Source organism: Macadamia integrifolia, chromosome 5 (genome assembly GCF_013358625.1).
Source record: "Macadamia integrifolia cultivar HAES 741 chromosome 5, SCU_Mint_v3, whole genome shotgun sequence".
Classification (NCBI taxonomy): domain Eukaryota; kingdom Viridiplantae; phylum Streptophyta; class Magnoliopsida; order Proteales; family Proteaceae; genus Macadamia; species Macadamia integrifolia.
The window spans coordinates 27231216-27245311 of NC_056561.1; the positions used below are offsets into that span (position 1 = coordinate 27231216).

Genomic DNA, 14096 nt, shown 5'->3' on the forward strand with positions numbered 1-14096 from the left:
TACAGCTTCAGTGCCGTATGTTAACATGAAGGGTGTTTCTCCGGTAGCTAACCTTTCAGTGGTGCGGTAGGCCCAGAGAATGTGGTACAACTCGTCTGCCCATAGTCCTTTGGCATCATCTAGCCTCTTTTTTATCCTTTGGAGTAACGTACGGTTGGTTACTTCTGTTTGTCCATTGGTCGAGGGATACCCGACGGAGGTTTTCCTGTGGTTGATGCCGAGGGCTTCACAGAACGCGTCGAAAGTTGGATTGACGAACTGAGTGATATTATCCGTAACCACGACCTGGGGGATTCCGAATCTGTATACCACCGCCCTCTGGAAGAAGTCCCTTATGTTCTTTTCTGTTATCGTTGCTAGGGCTTCGGCTTCCGCCCACTTCGTGAAATAGTCGACTGCCACCACCACAAACTTCCTTTGTCTCGTGGCCAAGGGGAACGGGCCTAAGATGTCCATCCCCCACATGGCGAACGGTACTGGGCTAGATAAGGACGACAGCTCGGTAGAATGTAGCCTAGGCATGGGGGCGAACATCTGGCACTTGACGCATTTCCTGACCAGTGCTTCCGCGTCCTTCCTCATTGTCGGCCAGTACAGGCCCTGCCTTAGTACTTTGTGAGCCAGGGCCCGGGCTCCAAGGTGTTGGCCACATATCCCTTCATGCACTTCCCGGAGCGCGTACTCGTCGTCGGACGAATCCAGGCACTTGAGGTACGGTGAGGTAAACCCTATCTTGTACAGCGTGTCATCCTTCAGGAAAAAGCGTGCCGACCTCATTCTTACTTTTCTTGCTTCATCCTTGTTCTCTGGGAGCTTCCCCTCCTTGAGGTATTCTATTATGGCGTCCATCCAGCTTCGGCCGTTTTCACCTACGGGTAACACCTCGTGGGGTTTCTCGATGCTTGGCTGTGGTAGTACTTCGAAATACACCGCTCGCCCAAGTTCCGCGAAGTCGGAAGTGGCCAGCTGCGACAGTGCGTCTGCGCTAGCATTCTCTTCTCGTGACACCTGCTTTACCTCAAATTCCTTGAAAACCGCTGACCTTTCTCGCACCGTGTTCAAGTATTCGGCCATCCTCTGCTCTTTGGCCTCATATTCGCCATTCACTTGTCGCACCACGAGTTGGGAGTCGCTATTCACTACTAGTTCCTTCACCATCAAAGCCCGAGCCAGATTAATTCCGGCTATTATCGCTTCGTACTCCGCTTCGTTGTTGGAGGCGTCGAAGTCGAACCGCAGGGCGCACTCTACTTTGAAGCCTTCGGGGCTTACCAGCACAATTCCAGCGCCACTTCCATCGCTGTTGGAAGCCCCATCCACATACAGTGTCCAAGCCTCATCTGCTCGTCCCTCGGCAGATTCCTACGGGTCATCGGGAATCGTCGTCTCCGCTATGAAGTCTGCGAGGGCCTGTGCTTTAATTGCGGTTCTCGGCTTGTACTGGATGTCGAACTCTCCTAGCTCTATGGCCCAATTTACTAGACGACCGGACATATCTGGCCGTTGCAGTATTTTCTTCAGAGGCTGGTCGGTGAGTACGCATACCGTATGTGACTGAAAATATGGCCTCAGCTTCCTTGCCGCCGTCACGAGGGCGTACGCCACTTTTTCCGCCTTTCGGTATCTTGTCTCGGCATCTAAAAGGGTTCGGCTGACGTAGTATATTGGCCGTTGTTGCTTTCCTTCCTCTTTCGTCAGTACGGCGCTTACAGCAACCGTCGATACAGCAAGGTACAACTGCAGGACATCTCCGGTGTTCGGCTTTGTCAGCAGTGGGGGTGCGGCCAAGTACTCCTTCAATTGCTCGAAAGATCTTTCGCACTCCTCCGTCCACTCGAACCTTTTAGCCCCTTTCAGCGCCTTGAAGAAAGGAAGGCATCTATCAGCAGACCGAGACATAAATCTTCCGAGGGCAGCTACCCGACCCGTCAGCTCCTGGACTTGCTTCACGTTCTGGGGTGACCTCATGTCTCGAATGGCTTGTATTTTGACTGGGTTGGCTTCGATTCCCCTCTCCGAAACGATGAAGCCAAGGAACTTCCCCGAAGCTACCCCGAAGGCACATTTTGCTGGGTTCAGCTTCATGCCGTACCGTCGTAGCACTTGGAACGCCTCTTCCAAGTCTTGGATGTGTCTTTCCGCCTTCAGGCTTTTCACGAGCATGTCATCCACGTACACTTCCATGGTCTTGCCAATCAGCCCTTTAAAAAGTTTGTTCACCAACCTCTGATAGGTGGCCCCCGCATTCTTTAGTCCGAAAGGCATGACCTCATAGCAGTACAACCCTCCTTCAGTTATGAAGGAGGTTTTCGGGACGTCAGCCTCGGCCATTTTGATTTGGTTGTACCCCGAATATGCATCCATGAAACTCAGTGCCTCGTATCCCGCCGTGGCGTCGATGAGCAGGTCTATCTTTGGCAGGGGGTATGCATCCTTGGGGCAGGCCTTATTCAGGTCGGTGAAGTCGATGCAGATCCTCCACTTCCCGTTTGCCTTCGGGACCATCACCACGTTAGATATCCACTCCGGGTAATGAATCTCGCGGATGAACCGGGCCTTCAGTAACTTTTCTACTTCCTCATCTATCTTCTTCTGCCTTTCTGGGGCGAACGTTCTCTTCCTCTGCTGCACCGGCTTCTTCATTGGGCTAACGTTCAGGTGATGTTCTATTACCTCTCAGTCGATCCCGGGCATGTCCGACGCCGACCAGGCGAATACGTCAATGTTGCTCCGTAGGAATGAGATGAGCCTTTCTTGTTGCGGCCTTGGCATGGTAGCCCCAATCTGAAATTGCCGGGTGTCATCTCCTTCTTCAGCTTCAACTTGCACCAAGTCTTCGGCCGGCTCTCCCCGTTGATAACTGGCATCATCACGTAAATCCTCTATTGGGAGCGTCTCACCCGCCTTTTCTTTTCCCCAGAGAGTAGTGGCGTAACATCTTCGGGACGTCTCCTGATCACCCCGACACTCCCCGACGCCATTCTTGGTTGGGAACTTCATTTTGAGATGGGGGGTGGAGACGATGGCCTTTAACAGATTCAACCCGACTCTTCCTAGTATGGCATTATACGCTGATGTAATGCTCACTACCAGGAAGTTGATCATCACCGTCGCCTGGCGATCTCCGGTGCCAGCTCGAACCGGCAGCTCTATCGACCCTTCCACCTTCACCGGGGTGCCAGAGAATCCTTGCAGCGGGTGTTCGACCTTTTTTAACTTTCCTTCGTCGAGCCCCATCTTCCGGAAAGCTTCGAGGAACAGGATATCAGCTGAGCTGCCGTTATCCACTAAGATCCTCTTTACTTTGCAATCTCCTATAGTCATGGCGATGACCAAGGCATCGTCATGCGGGGTCTGTACCCCTTCCAGATCATCGTCTGAAAAGGAGATGACCGTCCCCGTCTTTGCCTTCTTGTTCGACCATTCTGCCACATGTACGCTCCTCGCGTAGGCCTTCGCCTTCCTGGCAGAGACCGAACTCTCTCCGGCGGCCGGGCCTCCACAGATGGTTGCTATAACTCTTGTTGGGCTCTTATTCTCCTCTCGAGGCCGGCGTCCATCTTCCTCTGGTGTCTGGTTCCTCCGCTGTTCTTGATTTCTTCTGCGGGCGAGACCCCCTCTTTCATACCGACCTCCACCATCTCTCCGACGGTTATCCCTCCGGCCATTGCCTTCTTGAGCCAGCTCTTTCTCCCGGTCTACAAATCTGCCTAAGTATCCCCTTCTGATCATTCCTTCTATCTCCCCCTTGAGATGCCAACAGTCCTCGGTGTCATGGCCGTGGTCTCTGTGGAAGTGGCAGTATCTATCCACATTGCGTCTTTCGGGATGTCGCCCCATCTTTCCTGGCCACTTCATGGCCCTGGCATCTGGAGAATCTTTTATCTGCATTAACACCTCTGTTCGTCTTCGGTTCAGGGGTGCATACCTCTCAAACTTCCTCGGTGGACTGGGGGCCCTACTGCGCTCGGACTTTCGTCTTTTTCCTTCTTCGATGGGTTTATCATCAACCCTTAAGGGTCTCTTCCTCGCCGCCTTCCTTTCGACTTCTTCATCTGCCTGGAGGGTTTCCTCCATCTGGATATACTTATCGCATCGCGCCCTCAGCTCGGTCAGATCTCTAGGCGTATGCTTCGCTAGGGACCTCTTCAATTCCTTGTCCTTGACGCCACCTAGCAGGGCCGTGAACTCCTCCTTCGGATCAAGGCCCCTGATCGTGATCTTTTCTTGTTGGAATCGCTTCATGTAATTCCGCAGCGATTCCCCTTCTTGCTGTTTGACGTTGGTTAGGTTCAACGTAGTCTTCTGGAGGGGCTGGCTACTAGAGAACCCCTTCACGAAGAAGTAGCTCAGGTCGCTGAAGCTGTGGATCGACTTCGTCGGTAGTCGGTTATACCACAGCCTCGCCGCCCCCCTGAACGTCAATGGGAGGGCCCGACACATAATATTTTCCGAGACGCGATGGAATTGCATGGCGACCTTAAAGCCTTCCAAGTGATCGACGGGGTCCCCCGACCCGTCATAGGTGTCGTACTTGGGCAGGCGGAAACCGACTGGGAGCGGGTCCCTCATGACCTCGTCAGCTAAGGCCGTATCATTGGTAAGGTCGGGCTCGCGGTTCCCTGTCTGGTTTTCTGCCACCTTTCTGATCTCGTCTTTCAGGTCTAAGATCATCCTCTTTAATCCCGAGTCCTCGGACCTCTGTTTGTCCCCTTGGTGCTGATCCCCATGCGGGTCTCTTGCGGCGCGTCGCGTCCTACTTCGGGGCGCGGGACTCTCCCTTGCTCGGCTTCGAGGATCACGGCCGGCCCTCGTTGATCCCGTACTGCTTCGGTCTTCTTCTCGAACCCTCTCAAACTGGACGTGGGTATCTGGGAGTGCTCCGCCGGTCTTGTGGGAGACAGCTTTGGAAACCTCCCTCATAGTCTCGGCCATCCGGTTATATTTGTTCTGGAGGTCTTCGAACTGCTGCTTCGTCACGTACTCCTGGGCCGCGGGAGGCTGATGGTCGCTGCCTTCCCGTACTGAATATCCGGCCGACCGCTGGTATCTGACGGACACTTCCCGGTCATCATGACCCCTTTCTCGTCCGGTCTCGGCCGAGGGAGGAAGCTCCCCTGAAGGTTCTTCCCCCATGTCTATGTTGGACGTCGCTCTCGTCCTTCTTCGGTTGTAGGTTCTCCCCACCATTACCGTCGTTCCCACGGACGGCGCCAATCTGTTGCTGCCAAAAACCCCTCTGGTCCAACCTACACAAACACAGACGACGGAGGCCCGGAACTTTGTCCGGGGTTAGTCCTCCGACGCTCAAGTCAGGGTCGGCCACACAGTTCAATAAGGGAGTAATGGTGAGGGTCTCAGAGCTTACCTTCCCCTTTCTTCCGTGCCTTCTTATATAGCTCTTCGGCCTTAGGGTTTTTTCCCTTTTCTTCCCTCTTAGAGTCCTACTAGAATACGTCCAACCTTCTGGGGGAATATTCCCCTCATGCAGACGACGTGATCCCGCGTGATTCTGCGGGCGTGCCTCGGTGATTGAGCGTGCTCGAGTGTGAGTGGTTTCTTGGAACCTTCATCTGGCGGAGGACACGTGTCCCGGCAATGACATGTGTCATTGCCCCCACCGAGAGGTTATTTTGGCTATATCAGGATCCCATTGTCTTAAATCTTAGTCGGGGGTAGACTAATTTAGTGACAAACCCACGATTAACCAGTCTTGGGCATTGTTGTTTGATAGAACCCATAAAAGCAGATGAAATATTTCTGCACCATTTGTTACCTCTATAGCTTAATGCCATATAATTACTCTGGTTGTTCTAATACAAGTGCGCATATCGTTGTAGATAATGGGAAGGAAGTATTATGTTGTGTTTGTGGGGTAAAACCGAGGAATATACGCGAGTTGGGTGGAATGCAGCCATCAAGTGACGGGGTATCGCGTAGCTGTATTTAAGTCATACAGCTCTCTACGTGAAGCAGAATATGAATGGAAAGAATTTGAAGCAAGAACTAACAGTTTGAACGCAGGGGTTCGTTAGCTGTCATCTTCTCAATCTCCGCGTGATTCCTTCTACTCAGCTGGGTCTTCTACTGGCTCCACTTCCCATCTGAAAATGGCTTCCTGTCCATCCCCACCTTTAACCCCTCCATCGCTAACCTCATTTGCTACTTGGATAGCTCCAACGATTGACGTCTTCCGCGACCTTACCCATATCTCGTGGAACCCACTACCCACTGCTCTATTCGAGACTGTTATTGGTCCGTATCTCCCAATGATAGAGAGACTGAGAGATGGTATCGTCTCTATTTGGAACCCACTACCCACTGATCTGATTTAAATGCCTCTTCACTGATTTAAGGTTTTATTAGTTATATCAGATCTTGGACCATTGTATTGGTATCAATACACGTGTCATCCCCTAAAGGTGGTATTTCACAGAATTGTACAAGATCGGAATTGCAGACGATTTCAACCCATCAATACACATATTTTCTTACATATGATATTTTTTAGTCTTACTTGCATCACTCATCATTAATACAAATTATGAACCTTACAAAGTTATTGACATTTTCTTTGTCGAATATACAATTACAAATATTTGATTGCTCTGAAATTATGAAAACGGCAACATCTTTGTCGGTTAATATGCAATATCTATACTACAGTGCACAACCGTTTTCTAGTCATTATGTATTATAACCACCGAACCATTGTAACTATTACCTTAAGTTCTCATCCCCTTCTGAGAACAGGACACCTAATAAACAATCATTTTCTTTGCTACATTATATTAAGTTGGAGTTTAAGCATTGTCATATACACAGGGTTAACCAATTAAAATAAAATGACAGTACATAATAATAGAGGGTACACACAATAAAAGTTTAACAGAAAAAATTAAATGCAACTATGCGCGAATGGGTTAGGTTTGACCTTAGTAAAGATCATAATTTGTGTATCAATGCGTTCTCACACCCACCATTTCAAACAATCTGTCCCCAAGCATATATCTTTCCAACAAATAATATAACTGTATTGTCCACAACCACTATGTTCATACTGAAACCGATGAGGTCGCATGAGCGACACTTCTGCTGTGAATTTCCAACGGCACCTTCTTCCGCACTGAAGCATTCTCCTACCAAAAAAATACAAAAAAAAAAGAAGCATCGAGACCAATTACTCAAAGTCCATGCACTCAATACGTCCTTTCAAGAAATTAAGCTACTTATTCAATGCTTTTAATTCACTACCTTATGAAATTATGACTTTTACCTGCTACCTTCACTTTACATATCTGAGAGAGCACCATCCAACGTATCTTCTCCCCGAATTGATTCAGTTTGACAATTTCTATTCGTCAATTCACACTTTGTCTTGTTATGCCTGACACATCCACATTTACTACACCGGTTCTTCCTCTTCCCTTTGCACTCCTCCATCGGATGTTTTTCAAGTCCTTTGCTTTTTGGCCGACCTCGACTTATGGCAGGTAGAGGAACCTTCATGTGTTTATGGGTCTTGTACCTAGATTCAACAGTACTTTGTGTAGGATGAGTTGATTCACCGAATCCACCTTCATTACTATTTGGTAATTTGGTGGAAAAACTATCACAGAAACCTTGTAGCATTCTCATAGCAGCTACACAAGCTTCCTGTGATGAGCAAGCCAAGGACATCATTGCCGAATTGGCTTGCCATAATCTCCATAATGACCTAGTTGTCGAACACTCTGGGGTGTTTCTTAGACTATCGAATGACATGCCAGTACTTGCTTCCTTCGTCCACCTAAATAGAATGTACTTAGATGGGATAGCATCATAGTCTTCAATATGTAGAACCTTCAACGCATGCTTACATAAAGCACCCATGAACTCAAATAAATGACATCCACATTGGACCTCCTCTTTTGATGAGTCGTATACCACCACGCACCTCTCCTCAATCGGGATCTTAAAAGTGCCGACCAAAAACTTACAAACTTCTCCCTCTATTGCTTCCTCCTTCGCAGATAGGCTAATGCTGGAAGTGAAATGTTTCTTAAATATATCAAACACCCTCATTGTGTACATCTTACCTGCATGCTCTTCCATAGGATGATGTGATGATAATTGCGGTAGTTTGGTACATGTTCTAAACTCTGCCTCCGCTTCCTTCTCTCTACGCCTAGCGATAGCTTTTTCGTATTGCTTCACAAATTTAAACAACGTCATTGTGCCCTTAAAATAACCTTGGACATAACTGTTCATCCCCTCACTTTGTTGTGCTGAGCTCATCCTCGCAAAAAAATGCCTCTTCAAATAGCAGGGTACCCAATGCTCCTTCTGAGCAAACTTATCTATGCACCAAGAGTTATCCTTCAAGTTATATTTCACCATAATTGCTTCCCATTGAGTAGCAAAATTTTCCTTAGACCATGTGCGATATACGCACTGAACCCAGTCCCTCTTAAATTCTGAATTTCTATACCATAAGGGACCAAGATGTTCTTGGGCATGCTTAGCAACATGCCAAAAGCAAAATCAATGAACTACATTAGGGAAGACACTGTCCACGACTGGTAATATATCAGTACACTTATCAGTAATAATCGCATTTGGTTCCTTGTCTCTCATAGCATTCAACCATGCCCTAAACAATCACTCAAATGACTCCTTAGTCTCATTGGCAATCAAACCACACCCAAATATAATGGATTGCCCATGGTTGTTCCCGCCTGTGAATGGACCAAATGGCCACTGATACCGGTTCTTCTTGTACGTCATGTCGAACACCACAACATCACCAAACAACAAGTATGTAGACCTCGCTCTGCTATCCACCCAAAAAATTCCACTCAAGGTCCCATTCTAAGATAAATTTATGGAATAAATAAATCTGGTATCCTTCGATCCGATGTAGTCAAAATATGCTAGTACCGATTGGCAATCATCCGTAATCAACTCCATTTCATTACTCTTCATAAATCTTTTCAGTCTCCCGTCAATCACACCAATATTACGTTGCCTATTGAAGATTTTGACCATAACATCACTAATTTGTGTTGGGCCTAATCCACTCTTCTGCAGATTACTTACTATCATTTTCACTTCATCTGATAAATGTGGTGGGATCTAAATCTAAAAATTTGTTCTGGAACAATCAAAGGGTGATTGTGATACACCACAAACTTTTGAACTACCCAATCACTTGATTTGACTTTAAGCATAATAAATGCTGGACAACCATGCCTGACCTCTGCTCGACGACGGACCTCTCTTCCCATTTGTTTTTTACGATTTATATTTCTGAAGTCTTCTTTGTAACAAACAAACCTCTTCGACAGTCCCCGTCTTGACCATCTAACTCCCGTTTATTGGAATTATTTGTCCGATGTTGTCGAACACTAAAACCACTCTTACTGGCATAGTCATTATAAAAAGAATAGGCCACATTAAGGTCATCAAATCTCATCCCAACGTATGGTAAAATCTTCGCAGAATCATTACCTCCAATGGTCATTCCACCTGCGTCTGCTTCATTACTAGCTTCGTACATATTCACATGCTCACCATTACCTTCTCCTCGACCATTGCCTTCCCATATATCCTCATCAACACTGACCCCTTCCTCATTCACTATTGATATTTCTGTGTCGTCATCCCAATTATGAAGTTCATTCTCCATCTGCATCGCATCGGCTTCAATAACTCTTTCCAAATCTGATTGTTCATTGGTGTTGTACACAAACTCTTTCAAAACATCAAACACAATAACTTCTAACACAAATATTTACGTACAAATCACTCATACAAACTCTTTTACCATACTTTAACATACTTGTTTCCATATATAACCAGGATCTCCGAACGCTTGCTTCAACATCCACCTCATCCCCCATCTTTACTAATGTCGCAACCCGTTTCTTTCTCTTACGATCTTCACATTGTACGTAAATTGCAAAGGAGATTACTAAAGCCCATTTTTTGCTGATTAGTGCCCCTAAATACAAACAAAATGTAAGTAACAAAACACACCTAACACAACAAAAATTTAAAACACTTGACTGCAATTCTTACATTGCAATAGCGATTTACAATAATGCATTACATGTCCCTACATATCCATAACACATGGTAAAGTCAATTAACTCAACCATAACAACACCGCCACCGTTGCAAATGTTTCTAAACATTGATAACTTCTTCCCATTTACAACTTTCAGGATGAGATATCCCCACAACCAAGCAAACATCTTCTCCCACACCTATCCAAATTTGGACCATTTTCATTTAATGCTACTACCAATTCATCATAGCAAATGTGATAAGGGTCACTTCTATAGAAACTGTACCTTAAGTTCATTCACCTCAAAATCATCATCAATGCGTGCATCTATGGTGTTGGTGGGGAACTTACATGGCCCTACAATGCCTCTAGCTGGGTTTGTGTGTGTGCGAGAGAGAGAGAGAGAGAGAGAGAGAGAGAGAGAGAGAGAGAGAGATTGACATTAAATTAACAGAATTTATTTACGGTCCTAAACTGTTTCACAATTATAACTATATCACAGGCTTAACTAAGTACAAGAAACACTCCAACTATCAAACATCCAGAACTAATCATTTATTTCCTCAATATCTTCGCTAACTATGCTACTTCATACCTTCTTAACTACTTCGACGATGCAGAATTAAATTAACAACTATTTATTCCCATATGCTCCATAATAATCGACAATGAACATAACTCACATCGTGCAATCGCAGCTACATTTTGCTCAACCTAAAACTGCTACAAATATCTTCAAAACATTTCTGCATCCGATGTCGAGGTAACCACTTTGATAACAGTACTGGTCCGTAACAATATGGGCACACAAATGTTCATAAACAGCTGCAGTTCACTCACCCTCCGTCTCGTCCCTGCCTCTGTATTGCACCAACGAAGACCTTCCCTCTTATTTTCTTGCGTCCAATCGAATTGGTAAATCAGAGTTAGTACCCTCATACCATATTCTAAGATTTGGAGCAAAGTAGAACTCAAATGAAGGTCAAAATACATAAAATCCTGAAATAAAATAAATAAATAAATAAATAAATTATACGAAAACCAACACTTACTTCTATCTCCCGGCAAGACCAGTGAATTGGTCGACTGGTGAATGGGACGATTACCCAGCTTCACACGCCACCCTCTCGCTCTTAATTTTAAGTTGATGTTGCAAACAAGTATACTGTAAAACTGTATGTATTGCACCCTTCTGACACAAATAGTCAGGTATTCATCAGAGTTGCTCAGAGTATTGTGCCAGATTCAGCTCATACAGTTATATGCACATCCATCGATTGTGATTAATTTACTTGAATCCGACGGTTCTCACCTCGCTGGCATTCTTGATACCAAAGTATCATGCCGGCATACCTATAACCCTCCCTTCAATTTCATTATAGCATTGATCATTGTAGACACCTAATTTTATCCCCCCTAACAATGATGATTTACAGGTGAAGACAAAATTTGTATTCTCATTTTTGCAAAGGAATCAGATTTTGAGTCATAAACTTAGTCAAAACCCTAGCTACCCCTAACCTAACCCATTGTACATTAATTCATAGAGTACGATTGAGCGCAAGAGAGGTTAGGTATCTAAAACTTGATATTGTTTTAACGATACAGGGAGGGTGCTTGAAAGTGAGCTGATTTCCTTTGTCAGAATTTGACGTTCAAGGCTGACATATGCTTGATTTTCGTATCATTAGATAGTATTTGGAAATATGGTTCCGTCGATATCTCAGGTGCAAAAATTGAACGCTTGGATGAGCTGTAGGGTGTGCCAAGAGTTTAAACCTCATCCAAAGTAAAGCCAATCGCACTTACTACCTTTTCAAGTTGTCTTGGACCCTGAATTAGTTTTTGCTCGTTGATGACATGTTGATATATGATGAAATTCTATGAGAGCAGTTACCGACCACCCCCTTTTACTAGATTATGGCAAAATCTGCCGTTTTGTGTTTTCAGCAAACTTTTGGTGAATGGATCAAGTCCACGGTTCACGTATGAGAATGTTCTTGTACATCTTTGATACCTAGATTTAGAATCTATTAAATGAAAAGAGAGAAAATTGATTCTAAATCCACGGACTATAAACATTCTCGTACATTCTCGTGCATGAACCTGATCCACACTCAAACTTTTGAGCGAATGATGAATTTGATTCTTGGGCTGTTGGATGGCTCTAGTCAAGATGATTCTATAGTATATTACGCATCAGAATCCAATATCCGGATCACCAGTAACATCAGCCCAAACCCAATTGGTCGAAATCAACCGAAATGAACCCACTATTAACATCAAGCATTTTTCGTGATTTTAAGCCTTCACATCACGCTTTGGCTCTTAAGCCGTGGAACTCTAGAAGGTTTAATTTTTGCCCTTATCTCTAATACTTTGAGAGATTAAATTGGTTGATCTTGGATTCACTGTATTTTTTTTATTTTTTTATTTTTTATTTTTTTGATAAAACAACATTTTTTGTTAAGTAAATCACTCAATTTATCTCTTTCACCACATGTGTTAAAAAACATGGACAAATAAGAGAGGGATGGGAGGTGGATGTGTCACAGAATGAGGAGAAGATGCATAAAAAAAAACGAGTGTACATGCGTGAAAAAGTCCACAGAGAGTAAAATGCAAGAAAAGACAAGGAAAAAAAACGAAGGGGAAAACCAAGAGAAACCCTTGCTTCCCTAAACCCTCTACCCAAAATGATTTTAGACCATAGGCCTTGCTCGGGTCCCGAAGTTGGAGTCGATTTCAGGCCCCAGGTGTGGAAGTCGTCTATCTCTAGCCTAGCGCAGAAGCTATGTCCAAATTTTTATTGTAAATATCAATTCCAGCTATATAGCACATGAGCTTTGCCCAAATTCCTGTAATCATTATCATTTCAGGCTACCTAGCATGAAAGCTCTATCCAAATTTTTATTGTTTGTATCAGTTCTCGCTACTTAATTAGCAAGGGAGTTCTACCCAACTTCTCATAGCTATTATCAGTTTCTGATACCTAGTGCAAAAGCTCTATCCAAAATTCCCTTGTTAGTATCAGATTCTGATACCTAGCGTGGAAGCTCTGTCCAAATCCCCATAGCCAACATCATTTACCGAAATCATAGTGCGTAAGTTTTGTCAAAAAATTTTATTCCTCCAAAGAAAAAAAGAAGGATAAGCCTGAGTTATTAATCTCTATAGTGAGTGCGACAGTGCGATGAGCATTGGATGGCTAAGAGCATCCAGGCAAGCACCTCGAGGTTCTCTCGGCCATCCGATGCTCACTGCATCACTGCATCACTACACTCATTGCAGAGGATGTTTTAGTTATCAAGGAACTACACTCACTGCAGAGGTCCTTGAGTCAGGGAACCTGCTAAAATTCACATACGAAATAAATGAGCATTCCCTTTATTAGTTATCATCGGTGTACAATCATAAGCAATTGTTCTAACTAAAAGAAAACACATAATGTAGATTTTTATCATTTTATGTATTTTCATACATAACATGATAGTTTGTTCTTTTTATGTCATATGTTTTCATACACAAATTGATAGTTTGTTTTTATCATTTCAAATGTTTTTGTATATAAGATGATAACTCATTTCTGTCATTTCATGTGATTTCAAAATGGATTCTATTATTGCATGTGATTTTCAAGATAGATGATTAATTATTTCACAATGGCATATTAAATTTTCGTATCATTTCATGTAATTTTATAACAGATTTGTTATTATTACATGTGATCTTAAAGTTATATTTTCCTATTATTTCATATGATGTCTTAATAAATTTTATTTTATCTCATATGATAAAGTGCATATTTATTTTCAATGTAATATAATTCAAGCAAGCATAACATGTATGTTGGCCTAGGGCTTTCAAATTCTTAGGGAAGAATATTTGAAATTAAGCATCGGGTAGAAAGATTGTAATTTTCGAGTGAGGTGAGTGCCTAACACCTTCCCACCTTCATAATATGACACAAAACCATATATCTGTTAGCAGACTATATATGAAGTTAAACTTGGAGGTTCGATAGCTTAATTGGAATTAACTCCCTAAT

The 14096-nt window shown here is 44.2% G+C and overlaps 1 protein-coding gene across 1 annotated transcript; it reads right to left on the reverse strand.

Annotated features, from left to right (window-relative positions):
• Nucleotides 1–7290: 7290 nt before the first annotated feature.
• LOC122077989 (protein FAR1-RELATED SEQUENCE 5-like) lies at nt 7291–8379 on the reverse strand. Its single transcript, XM_042643868.1, has one exon. The coding sequence runs from the start codon at nt 8377–8379 to the stop codon at nt 7291–7293; it is 1089 nt and encodes a 362-aa protein (XP_042499802.1).
• Nucleotides 8380–14096: the final 5717 nt, after the last annotated feature.

Bases quoted from the DNA above. Each gene is read 5' to 3' on its own strand.
- LOC122077989 (XM_042643868.1), bottom strand. From the start codon at position 8,379: ATGGTGAAATATAACTTGAAGGATAACTCTTGGTGCATAGATAAGTTT.